This window comes from Bombus terrestris, chromosome 14 (assembly GCF_910591885.1).
Source record: "Bombus terrestris chromosome 14, iyBomTerr1.2, whole genome shotgun sequence".
NCBI classification, from domain to species: domain Eukaryota; kingdom Metazoa; phylum Arthropoda; class Insecta; order Hymenoptera; family Apidae; genus Bombus; species Bombus terrestris.
This window is the reverse complement of record NC_063282.1, coordinates 10711558-10734972: the sequence shown is the minus strand read 5'-3', so window position 1 is coordinate 10734972 and position 23415 is coordinate 10711558. Positions and strand designations below refer to the sequence as shown.

Genomic DNA, 23415 nt, shown 5'->3' with positions numbered 1-23415 from the left:
AGAAAAATACATACTATCTTTTGTTTTTGATTCCTTTCTCTCGTTCTTAGACGGTTCTGGTACAATATCGCTCACTTTTTCCATATTTTTCACAAAATAAAACAAGTTTCCTTCTTGACGAATACAATATTTATCAATTTGAAGTTTCTTTAACTCACTTATAAATTTTGGTTTACTATCATCCGAAGGGAATACAAAATATAAAGGAACTTTTTCCACTTTGCAGCTAAATCTATCCGTTGATTCCGAAACGTGATTCGCTACGAAATTTAAAACGTTCTCGTTTATAACGGGTTGATCTAGGAACGCGGTTGCAGTTTCATCTTGTAACAGCCACTCAATTTCATCTTTTAAATTGCTTATAGCATTGTGTTGGCTTAAAGGTAAGTGAGACATTTTTTCTTGAAAGAATTCGTTTTTAGCATTATTTTCTAAGCTACTCCCACTTTCCGTTCGCAAACTGCCTATGGGCGAACCACTACAAAAAGATGTTGCTCTTAAACCAGAATATCGTTCTAAGCTTACTTCCAATACTTCTTTTGGGAGATTCAAACAAATGATGTCCAAAGTGATTTTTAAATCAGCTAAGCTTAAGCCAGCTATATTTCCATCTTTATAGTCTTCCATCTTTTGCAAAATTTCCATGAAACACGTTGGCAGAGATTTCACAGGGATACTACTAAGACCAGATCTAGATTGAAATCGAATAGAACAACTTAATTGTAAGAATAGCGGTTGCTCTCTTCCGAAAATGCTTTTTCGCTGGAAATCGCTGTTGACAGATTCCATAGAACCATGCCGTGAAATTTTCGGAACTTTGTTGACATTTGCGCCTGGCCACGTTACATTCCCTGATTGTACAATTACAAATCAAACATTTATTTTTTATCTATTACCTATTTATTAGACATGTTAAAATTATATCAAGAATACTCTTATATATACATTAGAAATATATACATTTCTACGTAATATTAAGGATTATTTAATTTGAAATATTATTATGCTTGTTTATTTTAAATAATTAAATATTAGTTATAGTATTTTTATTTTATATCGGTCAAAATTATTTTCTGATAATCAAAACCGAAAACGAAAGAATTATCCTTTCCTATTCATTCCTTTCAAGTCGAAAGTTTGTTTTAAAAATTATTTCGTATTTACCTTTTCCATTGAGATTTCGTGATGTACCATCAATATTTATCGAATGGAACATAAGATTTTCTATCTCATCGTCATTGTCTGATTTTTGACATTCTATAAGATCCTATTAAATATTAAGATTAATTACTTGATTAATTAATCTTATTCATTAATTACTATTACATTATTTTAGCAACAAACCGTTTCATGTTCTGACCAAGAGGGTGAACAATAATAAAATTCAGGGTGTGCAGGTACAGGCCTAAAGGCAACTGTAATTATCCTTTCAAATTTTTCTTTAATTAAATTATGCAATGGCTCAACATCGTTACACGTAGAAGGATTTAGTTCGCCCAATAAATTTTTATCCGATAATTTGCTCAAATGTCTGCATACAGATCGCAAATAATTTGTTATATTAATTTCAATTAGAGTTTCTTCGCATTGTTCTACTGCAGCTTCCATATCATTGTAAGTAAGAGGTTGTTGTAATACCAACGATTTGTAAACTGCAACTACATAGCAATGACAGTGAGCCAAACTTAATACCTTGCAATGCTCCACAAGACTTCGTTGATCTGTTGTATAAAAAATTATTATTATTTTATATCAGTTTTCAAAACATTAACGTCACGAGTTAACTATTTAAATATCAATTAAACTCTAATTATCCAAATATTAACATCGAACTACTATTGGTTGATTAATGGAATCAAGAGATTATTAATCAAGAAGTCAGGCGTTAAATAAACATCATTGTAAGAATATACTGTTCAGGAAATCATACAAAAATCAATATTATTCGTATTTTTATTTACCACTTGCAGTATTGTCGGAGTCCTCACTTCTTGGTTCCGGAGTCGGAGGTTTTGAATTATAATCAGATTTTAATTCGATAAAATCTTTACATTCCTGCTGACCAATTCTGAACGTGTGATCTTGATAAATATCTTTATTGTGCGAAATTTTTAATTTGTCGACCAATGTGTCAATCAACAAAGCCAGCGAACAATCATATACATAAACTGGAATAACGAAAGATTCCTCGCAATCGTGAAATCTTTTCTGCGTATCTGTGTTTATTATACTCTCCTCGATACACTGACCATATAATATCGACTCGTTATTTTCTAATGATGGAAAATCGGTTACGTTAATATCCATCCCGGTAGTTTTTGAGTACGTATCGTCTTCATTTAAATCCATACTGAATATGGTAGATTCGCCATTCCTTTCGGAGTTGTTACTTGCTGATTGCTCTTCTGTATACGAAGGAGACGTAAATAAACGTACAACGTCTTTTTCTGATGCAGGTAATATCGTGATAATTACATGAGTTGTACTAATTCCTTTGATAAAACATTTCCAACGCGGATAAGAATTGAACTCAGCGTTGGAAGAGAGCCTCTCTAGAAATAGTTTTAAAATCAAAAGATACATATCCATAATGTATGAGAGTTGCTAGAAAAAAGTTTGTATAATTTCGATAATAAAGATAATACCTTTTTCAGAAAAAAACGGTAAAGGTGGACCACCTACTCGACGCCTGTCAAGAAGCATTTTTGTGAATCTTTGTGATTCAGCAGAAGTTAATAAAAGTTCTTTATTGTGTAACTGTTTCATATGTTCTAAGAAATTATCCATTAGTATTTTATTTGCACTTCCCTGTCCCTTATTGTTGCCAATTGTACCTTGAAATAATGTAATAATTTAATATGTATTCCATTGTTGATAAGCTTATTTTAATACTAGAAATATAATATGTATCAAGTAATAGAATGCAACCGAAAAAAATTTTAGGTGAAAACAAAAGGCTTTCGTGTATGAGTATTTGTTATTTTATCCTCCTTTGTTTTATTTCTTGCTTGAATTATATTACGTTTTAAACCGAGGTAATGTGTATAACTGTACGAAGTACGAATATTAAATAACTGATCGAATAAAATTTTTACCATCAGCAAACATAGAAAATAAGAGCTCGGCTTGTTGACATTTTGGCAAGATATTCAATGTGTCGAAAGAAAAATGCATCATGTATATCCTTTCATCGATAGTTGGTAGACCTTCGCATGATTCTTCCGCTGTGCAGCTATTACTTTTGATATTTTTATTATATTTTTTCGGTAGTTTGACGTCATGGTGGGGGACTTGTCCATAAATAATTTCTGTATTTTTTTCGTTCGGTATTACTTGACTTAATAAGCTCAAGTATTCCAAAGTTAATAATGCATTGATGCATTCCTCATCTATCCGAGCAATCTAATAACGAAATATAACATTATTAGAAAAAAAGAAAACGATTTTCAACCTGTAAATTTCATAAAATTCCGAAATTTCTAGAATTATGTCATATTTTCGTATTACATCAATATACTTCGAAATAATATGTGAAATTAACACTAGATGCACCGATCCGATCAAAATAGTCCATTTGAAATTTTCTAAAAGTAAATTTTCGATATTCATAAATACTATGGTCTACAATTGTTTGTGTTTGTTTCTTTGCATGCTTATTTGTATTTGTGTCCATACTACAAACTTTTTATTTTTTGTTTTCGAATTACATATGTTTCAAGTTACATAACACTAAGTATATCTAAAAGGATCATTTAAATCTCTGTACATAATATCATACACAAAGTACCCGATTTCAATCTATATACACATATGTCTATATACATATATATATATATATATATATATTGTAATATGCATGTTACAAATTATAAATTATCTATAGTATGATGATCACAACGATAGGTATAGCATATCTAATATATTTTGTCATGGAAGGGAAGTAAAAATAGGCAATATGCCAAAAGATTGTGAGACACATGTGGCGTCAAATTATTTTTCATTTTATACAATATTGATATTCCACAGACAACGTATTAAAACATCGGTAATATTTGTGGAGTATAAGACAACAGATCTTATAAAGTTTTAATATGTAATTATTAAAAAGAGATTAAATCTTTTACGCATAAAAAATATGAATAATTTGAATTTGTTGACGTTTAAAGTATATTTAAAATTTTATATAAACGATTAATTTATTTTTATTCATTTATTTATACATAATCCTGGCCTTGCGGCTTTAGATGACTCCCAGCTTACCTTATTCCTACTGTTCGCTCGTTTTAAATGATTAATTTATTTTAAACCTTTAAATTCTTTAATGCACAAAAAAAATGGTATAAAAATTTGGTGGATAATTATAATAGATAGATGCGTAAATATTTGAACAATAATGAATATCATAAGAAATATTTATTTCAACTTTCAAATAATGCAGTTTATAAAAATTCGATTTATTTGAAAAATACAAAGGGATACAAGTGTTTTGACTGCTTAAAATAGCACGACAAATAAAATTGAAAAAACAATATTCGTAAAGAAAGTATATTTATAACGCACAAAGAATATTATCGACTAAATTGAATCGCACGAACAATTATACGCAGTTAAACGCTTTCACGATAAGAACCGTTTTAAAAGATTTTATCGCTATTGCAACATGCCTGTCCAGCAAGGTATTAAGAAGCGCCAATAGAATGATTCCACGAAAGCTTCACTTATCTTCACTTACATTACTGATACATCTATAGCGAAAAGATATTCTGCAGATAGAGAAGAAAAGAATAAAGAAACGAGGAACTTCAGGGATCAGGATTAAGTTGGAGGAGTTGAATCTCACTTTAATTCAAAGCGTAGAGACCACTTCTCCACTTGAACCATGAACCCTTTTCTTCTATATATTATTCAATTCTGATGTTTCGTTTGAATTTCGATTTGGATATCGATTTTGATATGACGAGAAATATCCATTTCTTACGAAAAGATGATAATCAACAAGACCTTGAGCTGGAAGAGTTAGATCTGGCAAGTTATCAGAGCGCTGCTGCTCACTGCCTAGATCCTCACTTCCAACTGCAAGTCATGCAGATCACAGCCCATGCAACGCCCATGCAGTATCAACGAAGGAAATCAACTTCTTTTTGCCAGCTCACCTAGAAATCTTTCAAGAGATTTCGGTAAATTTGTAATCTTTACTGAAAAAAACTTCTCTTTTTATTCACCAAATATCGATTGCGTATTTGAATTTTGATAGAAAAACATTTTTTTAATACAGTGATATGTGAAACATTAAATAGAACTATAAATAACACAATATACGCAAGATAGGATAAAGATTTTTAAATAATTGAAAACAATTAATTACTAATATATTTGTTAATAGAATAAACTTACATTGTTTCTGCTACGAAATATGTATCACAATTGTACTGTGTTTTATTCAAATCAAATTTTAATATATTTATCTTCCGATTAATTTTAAATCAATCGCATTAATTTGCAAATTAAAATACTTACTTATGTAGGATCACAATTTTATCAACATATTCCAATTCTAATCGATATGTGAAATCATATATTATGAATCTGCAACATTTTTAGCCAATTATAAAATATACACATACAGTTTCATAAGTTTTTAGCTTCTCGATATTTTTGTGATATTGGACCAACGTTTTCTTAACATACCTGACGCCCGCAGCAACAAAATGTAACAAAACTAAAGTCAAGAACTACCAAAGAATTATTTCAAATTGTCACTAGTTAATTTCACCGACACTTGGGAGCTTCCCAGAAGAACCAATCGCAATTATTTTGTGAACAAATACTAAAGATCTTTATCACTCTTTAAACGTTCCACTCACATAAAACCGCAAAGATGCTTTCTGCATATACGGTACGATACGAATGTTAGAAAACCTCTTATGTAAAAAAAAGTAATCAGAACACTAATAAACAGTCGACTACGTGGTGGGCTTTATATATACCTGAGCTAACTGATAGAAAAATCTTGTTCTGAGTACCCTCATCGATATCGAAGCCCCACCTCAACAATGATAACGACACGTAGTGATAGACAACTTTATACACATATTGCTCCTTATTTTTGCCGGAAATATTACTTTAGTAGTCTTCTTTTACTATTTTTCTATCTAATATTACAGATAACACAAACTAAATATAAATATACAAGTTATACAAACTTATATAAATATATAAAGTAAATCTAATAAATATAAACCTATATAAAAATAATTTTGAAAATTATTAAATTATTTTATTCTAATTCTAATTATAAATATTTCGTTTCAAATATGAAATATATGAATTATTATATTATTTTTCAATCTATTAAATTGAAATAATTAAAAAAAGTAAGATAGTAACATATAAAAATAAAATGATAAGGCAACTATGAAATTAAATAACGAATTGTTTCATAACAATTTTTCAATATTGTTAAATAGGAAAGCCGAATTAAAGATGGTTTGACTGAATTTTCTAAAAAAAAAAACGCGCAGGAAAATGAAATAAAGCCATAATATATGACCGTTACGGTTTATCAAAAGAGACTTAAAAAATAATACTATCTTTTCCTATTCGTCATTTGTCAATATATGTTTAAAAAATGTTTATCTTATTATTGAGTATATGATATCATACGGCATTTGTAATAAGGTTAACGAAATTTTTAATTTCCAAACGATTTCTTTGTCATAAGGAGAAATATCGTGACGATATAATATATGTATATAATTTAGGGTAAGTATATATTCGTGTAACTTCTTGAAACATAAAAGGTGCAACTCTGTAGCGGAAAAATCATATTTAACTTTTTAATATATTTGAAAATGATCTTCAAATGTTACAAATAAATTGATTTCAGGCTAAAGATGCCTACATATACTGATGAGATCTATTACTGTACCTAATAATAGTATAATACCTTAGATCTTTTGGCGTTAGCTTGAGTTGATTGATTGTGCTTATCATATTTAGAGAGTTTACTAAAACACGATAGTAGTTTACATGCGACTATTTATACACTTTCCAAAAAAAGAAAGTATTGGAAAACAAAATATACCATTGATTCTTGTCTTTTATATATTTTAATACTGATGTGGTCATCATCACAAGGAGTAGTAAAGAATAAACGTACAAGAGTAGAGTAGAACAATCAATGAAATTGTTCATACATATCAATAAATGTGGGGCTTTGTTAAGGAATATATAAATAGAAGATGAATGGTAAGTAGCATACGGAAAAGAGACGTTAAATTGAAGGTTTCATAGACGGTACAGAACATACAGGCTCAGAACATAGTAAAGTAATAAACACAGGATAGGTAATAGAAATAATAGAAAAGAATGGCAAGCGAAAACATGTCGACAAGTACACCTTGAAGTTTGGTCTTTTGATGACTCGTAATCACCTTCCAAGCAATGAAACCTTAGATAACTTTTATCTTACATATAAAGTATATTTATAACAAACATAGATGAAAATTCTTACTTTCTACTTTTGTTACAGAGAAGGTAAGAAACTGACTTATACAATTTTATAACAAGATGTAATACGATTAAATTTGTTTATTAGTTTCGTTTGACATTAGTGAAAAATACTTTAAACGTTATATATAAAAGATATATCTTCATCAGCGAATTATATAAAATGATTTTATGTCAAAAGATTAATATCTAAATGATTAACTTCAATTGTAAAGGTTAATTGGAGTTTCTTTGTTTATCCAAAAAGTTGCAACTGTATTATTATCTTAAATAGGAATAAAATTGAAAACAAAATAGATAACATCACACTGTGACCATTGGCAACCAGTTAGAATCAAATCTTATCCTGTATATTTTTGAAGAACATCATTATGGCTATATCATTTTATGTATTAACATCATAACCAAAGAAAAGATAAGATTAAAGATAAATCAAATCCATTCACGTTCAATACCAAATGTGTTTCACAAAAGAAAAAAAAGGAGATAGAATTAAGTTTGTTCGTGTTTTTATAAAAAAAAACGCTAAAATTACTTATACAATCAATGATGCATATACAATTATATTGTACTAGTCCCTATAAATGTAACAAGTCATTTAACTTACTTATTATTATAATATTTTTTATCCTGTTACGGAAAAATTTAAGTACGTATACTATATTTAAAATATATATCTACCGAAATTGTTTGATAATTTCTCGTACAAAAAAATCTTTAAACTTTCAAAGCAGACAGTAAGAAATTAAATGCAGTAGAATCCAGTGGATATTTGAAGTATCATAAATTCCAAACAGATATTGTAACAATCATTAATATATTCTGAAAATGTACAATCTGATAAATAGTACAAACATCATAATTATTGTATTTATTATAATAATTAGAGAATTAAAGAAATATCTATCCAGATTATATTTGTTTAGTTATGTTTCTAAAAATATGGATTGGTATAAAAATCAGAAATGTAAAAAACTTATTCGTTTTTAAATTAAGAGTACTTGCATTAATATGTATTATAATATGTATTATAGAACACAAGATTCAGGAATCTACAAAAGAAACCAAAAGTGCTAAAATCAACGCAAAATTATCAATACGTATTTAACCTTTGAACGAAGGACCTTATCATAAATCAGGATTAGCTAAAGTCAAGAATAAAATGCACAACATCAAAGTTATTTGCAGACAAATAAATATAAAATTTTGTTCATATTTCCCTGAGAATCATATTTTTTAATGTGGATTATACAATTTTATACTATGATAAATATTTTATTTTATTCATAGTATGAATAAAAACTTATTCTGAAAAATAATATAATATATGTACAAAAATTATATTAAATTATGAATATCAGCATATTTACATGTACAAACCAATGATCTGATCAATCTATTTCACTGATAGCATTTCGAAATGGAAAGATAATCAAACATTCTTAACGTATCACTAAGTAAATAACGTTATGAACATGGTCTCTTTACAAGTGGAAAAGATTGGGGTCATTTTCGCCCCAAACGACATTTTTCCAAACTCTATAATTCTAATACATATTACTTTTTGTATTGCTTAAAATGAAAAAATGAATTGTTTGCAATGAAAAAAAAAAGAAAAAAGGCTGTATTACGATTTCTTATTGTATCAAAAATTTGACATAATCAACATTTTTGAAAAATGTCTGTCCAGCCTGCCGTTTGATTAAGATGTTGACAAGTCAAGATATGTTTATATGATCGTGGTGTGCTCTCGCGGTGCCGCGGAGTTCAACATATCTTTTAAGAGGTCGTAAAACCCAGTTCCGTGTTGAGAAGCCGTGACTCGAGAAGAGTATCGGTTACGTTCATCTTCGAGCTGGTTTTTAAAATGCGGTGAGGACGGTCACTATGGTGGTTTTAAAGGGTAAAATTCCAGTATACTATCCCGGGCCGAATCCAGAGTCATTTCATGATTTTCATCACATTAAAAATAAAATGAATCATCGATAGCTGATCTAATGCAGGGTCGTTTGATTGTTTGTATTAGACGTGAATTATAAAAAAGATCTTAACGAATATTTTATCATTGAATGCGGTCCTAATTATAACGAGTATGTTGAATGTAACAGATGATTTTCCACAATAAACAATTGAGAGCGCTATAATCGAAAAAATTCGCCTCTTTTTCGATTTATCGGCTTATATCTTGGAACTGAACGAATATGGAGACTAATGTTTCGTACAGAATGAGGTATGTTTTGTCAAGATGGCACCATTGATTGAACTGCAAAAAATTAAAATGTGTGATGTTTTTCAGACAAGGAAATCTCGGTGAAAAATGTGTAGATACCATTGAAAATTATAAGTAAGGTAACTCTAGTATTCCCAAACAAGTACCACCAAGTTTTGCCTCGTCGGTTGAAAATTTTTTATATTATTAAATTATTAAATAAAATATTGAACGCTTTCTGTAGGCTGCCATAGGCAAGCAACATCGTTACTTCCGGTTGTAATGACTCCTTCGTGACTTAGATATTAATAAAAAATTTAAATATTTAATAAAAATTGAAACAGAAATTGCCTTATAAGTTGTAAATGGAATAACTTTTGAAATAATTACTTAACAAGAATGGCAGTTTTGTATTGAAAAATGCTTATATTTGTGTGAAGTTAGACAAAATTTTGCCTTGCGTTGATGTGAAGTCGAAATACAATCGTTTTTTCCTTCTAAATTCATGTCTCAAAGGCACTTCAATATTAAAAGCTGAAATTTACAGGAGGCGCAGAAAAAAGTTTAAAGTTTATGATACATACAATTTGAAATGAATTAAGCAAACTGTCTTGTGAGAACAGAAACTGAAAGTTGATGCAAATACACGATGTCTATTATCATAAAATTTCTACATATGAAGAAACGTGATTTCTTCCAGTTCTAAAACAGGCTAATTTATTTGTACGTGTATTAGAGAATGATACAATGTATGGTAATAGCGCTGTAAAGCTAAAAATATTTTTTTTTTTTCGATGTATACGATCACAGATTATTAAGAGAAGTGAAAGAGGTTGGGAAAATAAAAAAGTCAACAATCACACGGAATTTCCAAGTGATCACCCATATAAGTATTCTCTGTACCCAGTGTTGCTTAAAACTTTTGTAATCGAACGAGAATGTGTGTACTCGCGGTATGAACGTTGACTGGAATAATTAGTTTTGTTATTTGATATGAATGTACAGAAGAATAGTTAAAAAAACGTGTAAATATTTGTGAAGATGAACAGTATTTGTATACGTGCATTCAGATGTGTAAAATTTTGCTTCACTTCATTTTCAAGAAAATGGACTACGAAGCCGTGCACTTCAGATGTAATGAGAGTCAAGTAGACGGAACTTCATAATTGATTTTATCGAAAATAAAATCCTGTATTAAAAATTGTCATTTTACATTTTCGACGTGTGTTGCACAGGAAACCATCCCCTTTTGGTTCGTACTATCAAATACAGTATCTAACTCCGAAGAAACCTGTTCAATTGATCGTCATTGCCTCTCAAGTGTACTTGACAAAACAACACAGTCAATTTTTTGGAAAACAAAGTCTAGTATAAAAAATTATCACTTTACATTTCCAACTTGCTTTTGCATGAAGAATACTGTTTGGCCTGTACCACGATTTTCGGAATACCCTGCATAAATACTAAAAATACAAAACAAATTTTTCATAGAGACATCGTTGTCTGAAAATGTTGCATATTTTAATTTTTAAAGCCAATTTTCAGCTCAACCAGTGGTGCCGTCTTAACTAAACATATCTAATTTTGTTGTTTCATCATCTACAACTTTCACACGAAACATTATTCTCCATATCCGCTCAGTTCCAAGATATAAACCGGTAAGTCAAAAAAGAAGCTACTTTTTTCGATCATAGCGTTTCCAATTGCTTATTGTAGAAATTCATTTGTTACATTCAACATACACTCATTCCTATTCATAATCAGGACCATATTAAATGAGAAAACATTTATTAAGATTTTTTTTATGAAATGGTGTATTTCAGGTCTGAAACCTCTTTTCCACTTGCGACTAATGGCCTGACTCGCCAAGTAATGCGACTGAGCCATGTGCGACGCCGAAATTACTGATAGACAATCTATAAATACATTATTGAGAAATATATAAACGAGGCGTAAATTGAGTAAGGTACCATTCTAAAATTATCGAAGGTATCAAAATGAAATTTGTCGCAAAGTAATTAAGTTGATCAAAACCGTATAGCAGAATAGAAAAGTAATGAATATGAGAAAAGATCACAATGCATCATGACCTAAATGTTTAATTATCCATACGTATAAGATTTTTGATTATGGGAATACTGTTCCAAATGGATTCTTATACCATCTTTGGCACGCAGCTAGCCTCGCTGCGTGATGGTGAAATTTGTGACCCGGTATTTGCTATTGAGACAAGGAAAAGCGAAAACAGAAAATTTGGAAATACATGTTTTTTGTGGAAATTACTGCACTGTTGTTTGAATTTTGCTATCTAAATAGTAGAAGATTAAATCTTTCTCTAAAAAATAATCAATCATCTTTGACCGTCTTATAAATCTCGTATCACTTTGAACTTTTGTGAATGTGTGTGAGAATTGTTCGGGAATCGAACAAAGTTCAACTTTTTATTCTTTTTAATGTAACCATAAATTGTTTAACATATTAATCAATCTACCATTCCTTATAAGAAGTTATTAATCTATGTATGTCAAAAAACTATTAATATAGAAAATAAAATTTTAATAAATGAAATAATTAAATTTTTTGTTCCCGTCAAATATTAACAAATAAATATATGTAGTGTTACGATAGACAATTTTTCATTATTATAGTATTAATTATTTATGTTAAAGATATTATAGATTCTAGTATTATATATTATTATATAGTATACAAGTTAATAGTGTTATATACTAACACGACCTCAGGAGAATTTCTCACATTCTAGCAATAAAACAACGTTCAGTTGCGACGCAGAGTCATACACGTGGACACAGCGCGTATATATTCCATATATTTTGTAGTCATATGCAACTGATCTGTCACGGTGAACCTTGACTTCGCAACCCGTAATCGCGGCAACGCAATTGAATATTCTGCCATATACGATAATGGATTTTGTAGCTGCGCGCAACTAGTCGCAAGTAGATAAAAGAACTAATCTTGCAGGATTAGTAAAGATTTTAACAGATACGAAACCGGCACTACTGTCTATGAAGATTTCACCCATATAAAAAAAAGAGAAAGGTTGAGTGAAGTTTATGTACGAACATGATTATATCATACTTGTATATTCGTAAAGCGATGCGTTTATAAGTCTCACTTTCCAATTTGTAAACACAGAGAGATAAGAAAGAAACTCACCTTAACTTAGCTATTCAAGAACATATACATACTTCAGTAAATATTCGAGGTTTGAAAAAGTCGGGTGATCTCAGCCCAATTTTTTAGGCTTATTCGAGACAAAGATGTCAGATGCTAAGATTAATTATACATAATAAAGTACATATACTCACTGCATCTGGAATCTCATGATATTGCAAAAGATGCATGTATGTTGCTGTGGACTGTACAGGTAATTGAGAAAAACCACATTGCGGTTCAATCCAAATCTCAGAAATAATTTGAAAATCGCCAGAACTCTCAGCGTCTTCTACACTTATTTCGCCATCTGCAGTACCTAAAATGTATATAAATTTATTGTCAAAGAAACATTTTTTATCTAATAACTATTTATACGCATTTTCATTCGTGATCGATATACTGATAAATAATAAAGCTTCGAAAATGCACAGATTTCAAAAGCTTATGGAGAAACAATCTGCTGTATATCGATCATTTTTACACAAAATGTATTTGTAAATGTAGAAGAAAACTATCTTACAAAGAATGTTTTACACGGAATGTTACTGCTTTTTTGATTATATACTGATTATTCGCAAGTATTTTCTTTATATTATAAAATAATATAATGTAATATAATAATTATTTCTACAAATATTAATATCTTTACCTTCGTCAGTATCTTCTTCCGATGCACTATCGCGTTCTAATGTTGTATTTGACATAATATGTGGCGGAAATAAAATATATTGAATAATACACGGGTATGATGTATCATTTTCACCAACTCCTTGCATTTGTACTTCAAGAACCATATTTATAATACCCGCCGCTGAATATGTGAAACTGAAACCCTCAGCCAAACGCATTCTACGAATAAAAATATATAATATTCTGAATTATTTCTTTACTGATGTAATTGAAAATAAAGCAATAACGTTAATGTAAAACTTCTTTAAAACAAAATAAGATACGTTGTTATGAAGAATAGCAAGAAGAAGTATTATTATAACGTACTTACTTTGTAATCGTGGAAAGAATTCTTGCGATCGCAGTTATATTCAATCGTGGTAATACAATTCCAGGAATGGTTTGTACGAATGGTCGTTTTACATGCCAAAGCCATCGATTATGGTATAAGTATCTAGACAAACTAGTCGTCAAAGTTCCACCTAACATTGGTGTAAGTCTCGTTGAAATAGTCTGAGCCGCATCGGGGAATACAATTAAACTCAAATCAGTTGGCATTCTCTCGTATCTAATTAATATCTTCTCTAAAGATTTATGGACAATGGTGCAAGAAGGTATTTCTTTTTGTTCTGTAGGTCTATTTGGTAAAGTAAGTTTAGACAATCGATCTAAAAGATCGACGACAACATTATGTCGAACAACTCCTTCTGTTCCAGCTGCGAATGCGATATTAAGAATGACACAGAGAGCTTTACAATTAATACGAATCAGCGAGAATGAAACTGGAGGTTTATCCGCTTCTCGATAAATAAATTGTACATATGTATGATTTTCGACGAGAACAAAAGTTGCCCAATTCTTTAACATGGCATAAAGGACAGCAGCTGCCTGGCGGCTTTGAACACATTGAAAACGACCACTTTGATTTGCTTGATGTAAATGCCTTGGCAACGGTCTATCATGTGATAAAATTAACGTTACTCTTTGTGTGTGCATCCAACGAGCCCACTGTAAAGGATTTAAAGACACTACAGGTTGCCAGATTTGTCCGAATTGTGGGCATGCAGCATCGCTAAAAATAAATATATTCCGTGCATAAATTTCTTAAATGAACTTAGCTTCCGTTTACTCAAATTGTATCATAGTTTAATAATGCCAAGTATTCGTGTGTTTATCTATTTAGTTATTAAAATTTATTTATTTATAATAGTAACTCATAAAATCACGCTTAAAAGTCATAGATACAAAATTCAATTCACAAACATACCTAAGTTGCACCGTACTAGGTGAAGGATAAGCCGATAAATAAAAAACTGGCATGCCGCTTCTGATTGTATCTGGTACACTATACCAAGTCCAACCAAAATCAGGACTCCAACTGAAGTGTGCAAGCATACTGTCACCTTCTGTTAAAGATGTTAAAGTTGCCCAAAATCGATTGACAACACTTTGTCGATATTGCGATTTCAATGGCTTTTTCGATAAACAAGTGATATCGTGTAAAAATTCATAAGGAGCTGTAATAAATTTGCTTTTAACACAAAGAATGTCTTACTTTTAGTTGGTTTTGTAGAATATTTGAAAACGATCAAGAAGTCCTAAAGTAATATTAATATATTTTATTTTAATTTACCTTCTGTAGTAATTGTGTACTGTATTGTATTAGATGTAGATAATGATTTTGTTAACCAAGGACATGTTACTGTATATTCTAATAAAACACTGGACTTCCACAATAATACAAAGCAAATTTCAAGTACTTCGTCTCTCACATTGGCACGTTTTATTAAATATCCCTCGCGGAGACGACAACACAATAAACTACTTAATGTACATGTCACTTTATCTTCAATTTGTTTCTTTTGTAAAAGTTGTGTCGATTTTTCTCCATAAAATAATAAATTCTTAGAATGCCAATTTGAATAATCTGGTACAATGTTACAACATACTTCGCGATATAATTGCCAACATAAGAAGTTTTTGTGATAAATATTCATTTCGGTTCCGTTTAAATCTACCTGTAAAAGTTAATTAATTTATAAAATATATATTATACGTTATATGTATATATAAATGTGTATGTGTCCTTAATTACTACAAATTAAATATAAATATGCACACATACATATGTGTTATCTGTAAAATTATAACAAAATATTCTTCAAAAGCTCGCAAGTTCAATAATATAGCACATTTTTTATTTAAAATACACATATTGTGTAAAATTGTCTCGATATAAATTCAAATATTTCAACTACAAAATCTAGGATATATAGATTTTTCCATCTGAACCTGAACGAACGTTTCGAATTGTAGGTGTACAGAACTAAGATATATTGTATGTGTTGAAAATTAATATAAATAAAATTTTCAAGTTAAACCATTAGTTTTTATCAAGATAGATCAGGAAATATTTGCAAGTACATAGCGTTTACTGATATATACTAAATAATATATAATAACAATATACCATTAACAATTTCGAATAAGAAGTAAAGAATATTTAGTAATTTTTACTTCTATGAAAGAGATTAATAATAATGCAATATTTAATATCTTTAGTATTTAAATATAAAAATAACGTAACGAAATATTACGTACACGATATGGAATAAAAGACATGTAAGTACCCAATGTAGCTCTTGCAATGAAATGTAATAAATCTTGATAGGGGACTAAACCATCAGCAGAATGTGGATGATATGTACTTCCAACATGTAGAAAGCTGCATGCAATTGTTGTTGCACGTAACTGTTGTATAACAGAATCTAAGACATGAACATCGGTATTTCCTACTATACCATCCGACACAATTATCATATCTAAAAAATTCAGTACCATTCTAATTAATTTTAGTAATAAAAATCTTTTTATTATTATATTACGATATTATTACGAATTCTGAAACAGTGTCACAATATTTAAAGTAATATTTTATACTTCAAAATTAACAAAATAGTCGTAATGAATCTTTGCACCTAAAAATTATTTGTAACTGTTGTCAAAAACAATAGCAAATAGCTATTATTTCTGACCCAGGGCATTATTTTTGTTGTGTCAGATGAAAGATACTAATTTAGCATTAGTGTTAATTGGGAATTAACTACAGATATACACATTGTAATGTTGCGAACTTAAATATGTTAAACAACTTTTCTGTGTATAAAATTTCTAGTTTAATAGCAATTGATATATCGTAATCTTATTCTTCTTGAATCGAGGGCCAAACGAACTCATAGACAATTACGTATATGTGGACAAATAGATATTTGGATAAAGATGTATTTGAAAAATCACGAACTTTTTTGAGCAATATATTCTCCAAGTTATTTAAATTTCCTACAATATCATCTAAATCACTGCACTACGTCGTCCACCCCCGAATTATACAGGATCTCTGTGCTTATTGTAGAATTACAACGTACTGAGAATCTAGTACAAAGCACGATATGAGGTCTTAAAAATTCATAACACAAAAAGTTCAGTAGATTTTCAACCAAATGAATTACAATAGAGTCCTTATACAATATACATACTTAAATGTCACAACCGATCAATCTATGAATTAATTGGATCAATTCGAAAAATTATTCGGAAAATTACTTCGGAAAATTTACGCGGATATATCTGAATGGATTTAAATGAATTTTCTTATATTTTTATTTTAATTATTGTTCTTTATAGAACATTTAAAAAAACAATGCACATAGTAGTATATCATATAGTCTGTAATTTATTTTATTGACAAAAACAATGTACATAATATTATGAAATTCAATAGTAGTATCGTTTACCAAAATAAGAATTCGAAAAATATCCTACATTTCTATAAATACAAGAATCATATTTCTTCTATATATTTATATTTCTGTTCATACATATATTCTTTTTCCCTATTCCAATATGTGTTAATACATATGTATATTCATAATACTTACGTGCACAACTATGTTCCGGTAGCAGAGTAAGTGCTAACATTCCATATCTCAACATATTGATAAAGCTTGATTCCGGGGAAATTATCGAAGTATTGGTAACACAAGTATTATTATTTTTATTTAGACAAGTATTGTTCTCTTCAAAAAGACCTCCGACTAAACGTTCGTTTTCAGCTTTTAAATTTTCCAATTGTTGACTAGCTACAGCGGTAACACATGCCACTTTTTCTTCTAATACATGAAGTTGGTTTTCTATGAAATTTGTAAGCTGTTTAACGTTATCCAAAGTTACAAGCCAACCTTGTACTAACACTTGCTGCGCAGGGCTTGTAAAAAAGGGTGTATGGGCTATTATGGTTACATATATCTCCGGTTGCATTATTCTGTTACTTCCTGGTATTGTAAACTACAACAATATTAAACTCGTTTGTGCAATAATTTTATATTCATATAGAACATTCATTTGTTCTTAATTTTTTAAATTATAGGTATACCTTTTGTGAGATAGTTTCAACGGAAAAATGACACAAAGTACATTAAATACATAATATATAAATTATGACAATTGTTCTTAAAGAGATTCTATATAAAAATTTTGAGGTTCGATCAAAACTCGGTTTGACCATAAGATGTTTTAAACATGTATAATCTTATATGCACTTTTTAAATTTGGTTGATAACTATTACGCGTAAGGTATATCTGTTGTTGGTCGAAAGTTTGAATTCACTGCACGGTATAAGTAGTACACATTTCACGATATTATATGAGTTTCAAATGATAAATTATTACTTACAGGTCTAATAATGCTTTCCAAGAAATGTTTAGTAGCCATATATACTTCATCTATGACTATTTCACCATGTTGTATATCCTATAATAACAATAAATATACGAGAAAAGACTTTTTATATTATATAAATATTTTAATAAATATATTTTTAATTTAAGAATTTTTACAGATTATAATACATATACGTTTTTTTTTTTTTTAGATATATATAGTGTCAGTATATGATCGAAGTGAAAATGGAATTACAACTATCCCTTGTGATCATCGGTTAAGTAGCAAATATTTAAGTACTTTTAGTATTATTTTATATTATTTAAGTACTATTCGTATGATATATAGCGTCAACCAGGTTTTATTCGTGCAAAGATCAGAGTAAGAAATATTGAGTGTGACCGAGAAAGAAATGTTTGTCAGATGCTCCACAGTATCATTAATCTATGTACACAGCTAATCCCTATCAGTGAGTAGAGAGATCGACTATAATGCAGCAATTTACCTATTTTAAACAATCATTGTACAACGCCGAATTTCCCACAGTATGTAAACTTTATTAAGCATCAAATTTTATTACTTTGCACAATAAAAAGTTTTTTATAACAATACACCTATCTTTATATATTGCATTGCATTTACATTTCGATATAATCAATAGCGTATCTAAAATAATATATAGTTTTGGAAGTTTTTCGTTCCGCAACTCTCTGCTAGGTAAATGACACTGTGATGAGTTCGTAGAATCTGTATAACAGCGTAAGGCGAGTTGTGTTTGAGAAGGGATTCCTAGCGAAAATTGAATTATTTACAACTTGAAAAAATAATCTTCAACCGATATTTTTGCATATCAACTTTCCTTTGGTCCTGATCCTTCAAAAGTGTCCACAAATTCATTAGCACCCTATATGAGCTCCTATTATTAATTTTGTATGCTAAATTAGTTTCTAAACTGAATCCTATATATTACGAAAGGTACTATGGCAATAGTAACGTTATTAAATTTACTTATTAATATTAAAAAGAAAGATGTTGTGGCAGAGAAAAAGAGGAGTAAAGATGTTAATATATTATTAACAACCGATTAACTATGTCGCTAAATAAAATCATTAAGAAACTTTAATAATTAGTGTGTTTGTAAATGTGTATGGCGACTCTACTCTTACATTTTACTCTTTAACGCCAATTTAATTGCATAAATTCACGTCCAAGTTATAACCTTTTATTGTTAGTACAAATATAGAAAAATATAATACTTTATTCTTTATCTTAATTATTTTACTGAATTTAGAACTACATACTTACCACAGTTGCGAGTGATGGACTCAAGTCCAAATTAAAAACCATCCTGTACTTATGCGCCAGAAATATTACTGAAGTTGTAGAAGTTACTTTGTAAAGATACTGATAACATGTTTCAGGGGACCATGATCCAGATTTATTTTTCGGTAACACTGATACAATTTCTAATTCTGCTGCTTCCCTCGTTTTAAAACTTGAACATTGGATACTTATCACAGTATCTAAATGTTCTAACATCCATTGAGCCCTTACATTTCGAGATATAGGAAATCCTTTTTTCATTAACAAAAAAACAGTATCTGCTTCCAAAATAACTTTCTCCTGTAATATAATATTTCCTTTGTACAATATAATATCAATTTGATCAAATAATGAGATTAATGCAAACACAGTGACATATTTGATGATGTGGAACCCATCTTAGACAACAGATTCATGGCCAATTATCAACAACAGACGAAGTCGATTAATGGTTATTATTAATTAAATAAATTAAAATTTGCTAATTAATTAAGTAAGCAATTAATTAAGTAAGCTAATTAATTAAGTAAGCAAACAATATTACATAATATTGAATATATATAATATTACATACTATTAAATAAATTAAAAATAATATTGTATATTCTTTATTACTATACAGGGTAGAGAGTGTAACAAGCTGTTTGTTTCGAAACCATTGCAGATATAAACTTGAAATTTTCAAGTATTAAATGGTGCAGAAAACCTAACATTTTAGGATGTAAGACGTTGTATGTAAGATATTGTAGGAGTGAGTGTCTTAAGAATAAAGAGAATGTTACCCCAATTTTTTTTAATAGGATGGCAGATTAATTTGTCAATATTCGGACAGATATTATCAAACCTAACAACTCTTATTTAAGACATATTTTTTTTTTATTTTGCATTTTACTAGTTAAGGAGTTATAACAGAAAATACATTACGGGGAGTTCCGTAAAAATGTCGAAAACTATCAACTGAAATTTATTTGAAAATTATTTTATTAGATATTCGAAGAATTGTCCATTCGCTTCCAAACACACATTTATTCTTGTGATAATAGCTTTACGAACATTTGATAACATTGCTGGAGTTATAGATTTACATGCGGTATGAATTCTTCTTTTCATATCCTTTTTCACAGTTGATACCGTTACCATCACTTTTTTCTTTATGTAGCCCCATAAAAAAAAGCTAACTGGTGTTAAATCAAATGACCTATTTGAAAAATAATTTTCAAAACTGAATATATTTCTTCTAATATCTTTCGTATATATCTTTGTATAGGGTATTTTCCGCTATAACTCCTTAACTATACAAAATAAAAAAAGATATGCCATAGATAAAAATTGCCAGATTTGATAACATCTGTCTGAATATTGAAAAATTAACATGCCATCATATTTGAAAAAAATGGAAGTTGCATCTTTTCCCTCCTCCAAAAAATTCACTCGCACAATATCTTACACTTTAAAATATTAGCCTCTCTGCACCATTTAACAACTGAAAATTCAAGCTGATATCTGCAATCGCGTCAGAGAAAACAGTTGATACCGTTTATACCGTTGATACCGATACAGAAAACAGCTTATAATATTTTATCTGTCCCATACTGCATGCATATATTTCCATTATCTGTTATATTATAAAATAGCCACGGAAGAATCGAAGAACTTCAAATGTCGCATTCTAATTTATTACGTAATCTAGTATTACTTTCGAGTAATAAAATATACTTCTAAAAAATTATAAGCTTGCTATCACACTTTTTTTCTAAATACGACATTAAGAAAATAGTTAAAATAATACACTGATATGCGAAATTAAAGGATTACTACCCCTTGACCGCAAAATTGTCGATATTTAAACTGCCGCAACTTCTTAACAAAAAATCATAGGTACATGTTCTCCTAACATCTACAAAAATATGTAAAAATCGTTTTTAAGAAATCAATACTTTTAAAATTTCTTCCACCACTAGCTCTCAAAAAATATTTGTACTATGTAAAAATATTTCTTAATTTCGTTTCACATATATAAATAATTTATATGTTATACATATATTTTTTGTAAGTAACTAACATCTTTAGTATCAAATTTGAAATTGTTATCTTTAAATCTATTTGCAATCAATAACATTTTGATTTGGATAGTATATACTTTTGATTTTACATAAATAAATCCTTTTATTCCTAATATTATCTTTTCACCAAACAATATATAAGAAATTCTTTTTGTATTAATTAAGTACACATTTTAACTAATCATTTTTAATTTATTCAGTTTTAATTTGAAAATTGCATTTTCAAGAAAACGAAAGTAAAGCAGATATTGAATATTGATATATATTAATAAAATATTAATTTCAATTAATATTTAATTAATATTAATATAAAATATTAATTTCAATTAATATTTAATTAATATTATATAATACATATTATACTATACATATAATTTATTTGTTTAACTGTGTAGAATTTGATGTTTGTGTAAACTTATATAAGTTTAAAAGTTATATATTTTTTAATCATCAAACACACAAAATAACCATCAGTATGGGAAAAGGTGCTATGTATTATGACAATATCTAATATAAATTTTTCATAATTACCTCATTTTTTGTAGAAGGCATGATGTTCATTTTTATTTACTGCATATCAATCATTATTAGTAGAAAAAATAAATTTCTCCATACGTTCCACTAATGAGTAACACAATTCATGTTCACAAAATCAAATACACTAATGCACTATTATCACAATTTCCACTGTTTTCACAACTGTTCAAAGGTTACATTACTAATCATTGATTTGTATGTTCGTTTATATGTTTAAAATAATAAATAAAACCTCAAAAATTAAATAAATTAGTATAATAACAACATAAAATTATATTACGTTGAACTACGGTTAAGCTCACAATATTATTACTTTATGTATTATTATTGGTTCCATGTTAGTGAATATCACTATGGATAACCTATGTAATTAGAATTGAAATAACTGTTTAAAATTAGATAATATTACACGAATCAAAAACATAATGTATCATCTTTAAAAATACGCTATATCATATTGCAATATTGACAGAATTGTGACCAAATTGTTTATAAATAATAAGGTGCATATAAACTATATTGATTAAACTCTATGTAAAGATTCAATGATATAACAAATATAATTATTTCAGGCTTATTTACAAAATTATCTATGACTTGTATATAGTGAATAGTATAACATCATAAATATGTCAATAAAAGATTATATCATTAGCTATGATTTAATATCTTTAGTTTACTCTAATTTGTATGACGTTAATAAAATAATCTTTTATGAAAACTAAAGATAAAGACATAAAACGTCATAAAAACTTAAATAGAAACTGCAAATAAAAGTGAAAGTTTGTGTTTTGAATATATTTTTAAATGAAATATTTAATAATTATGTTATATACAAATATGTATATAAAATAACATAGCAGACTGTAAATCGAAAGTTAATGCTTTAGATATAATAGTATATGTGTATATTTCGTATAACCCATCATACTACTTTTAGGTTAGAAAAGAATGAAAGATAATACAGAATAAACTAACCTACTATCATATTGTAACCCACTATATCACCCTATCACCGACAATCATCACAGATGAATAATTCTATACGTTACTATTAGATGACAGCACAAACGATTTTAAAGCATGCAGATATGTAATTGTAAACAATCTGACATGATTATATTAAATTAAAAGGTGTGGACTTCAACTTAGTGGACGCAATCCTCGTGGTGACCAGAGAGTAAAGTATAACAATAACCCAAATC

The 23415-nt window shown here is 28.7% G+C and overlaps 1 protein-coding gene across 2 annotated transcripts in view; it reads right to left on the bottom strand.

Annotated features, from left to right (window-relative positions):
* The window catches only part of LOC100650586 (KICSTOR complex protein SZT2), a 29891-nt gene extending 6484 nt beyond the window's left edge, over positions 1–23407 (bottom strand). Inside the window, exons 1-17 of one of the 2 annotated variants that reach the window (XM_003402749.4) lie at positions 23189–23407; positions 22205–22442; positions 19593–19910; positions 18300–18377; positions 17506–17911; positions 16169–16389; positions 15201–15585; positions 14835–15084; positions 13899–14639; positions 13548–13747; positions 13051–13214; positions 3096–3402; positions 2646–2834; positions 1962–2552; positions 1345–1721; positions 1165–1267; positions 15–851 (exon numbers count right to left, since the gene is read on the bottom strand). In XM_003402749.4, coding sequence (XP_003402797.2) covers positions 15–851; positions 1165–1267; positions 1345–1721; positions 1962–2552; positions 2646–2834; positions 3096–3402; positions 13051–13214; positions 13548–13747; positions 13899–14639; positions 14835–15084; positions 15201–15585; positions 16169–16389; positions 17506–17911; positions 18300–18377; positions 19593–19910; positions 22205–22234 — 5197 coding nt within the window. In that variant the 5' untranslated portion in view covers positions 22235–22442; positions 23189–23407. Of the gene's footprint in view, positions 1–14; positions 852–1164; positions 1268–1344; positions 1722–1961; positions 2553–2645; positions 2835–3095; positions 3403–13050; positions 13215–13547; positions 13748–13898; positions 14640–14834; positions 15085–15200; positions 15586–16168; positions 16390–17505; positions 17912–18299; positions 18378–19592; positions 19911–22204; positions 22443–23188 lie in introns of those variants that run through there. The other variant, XM_048412149.1, reaches the window with a different exon arrangement.
* Between the last annotated feature and the right edge of the window lie 8 nt (positions 23408–23415).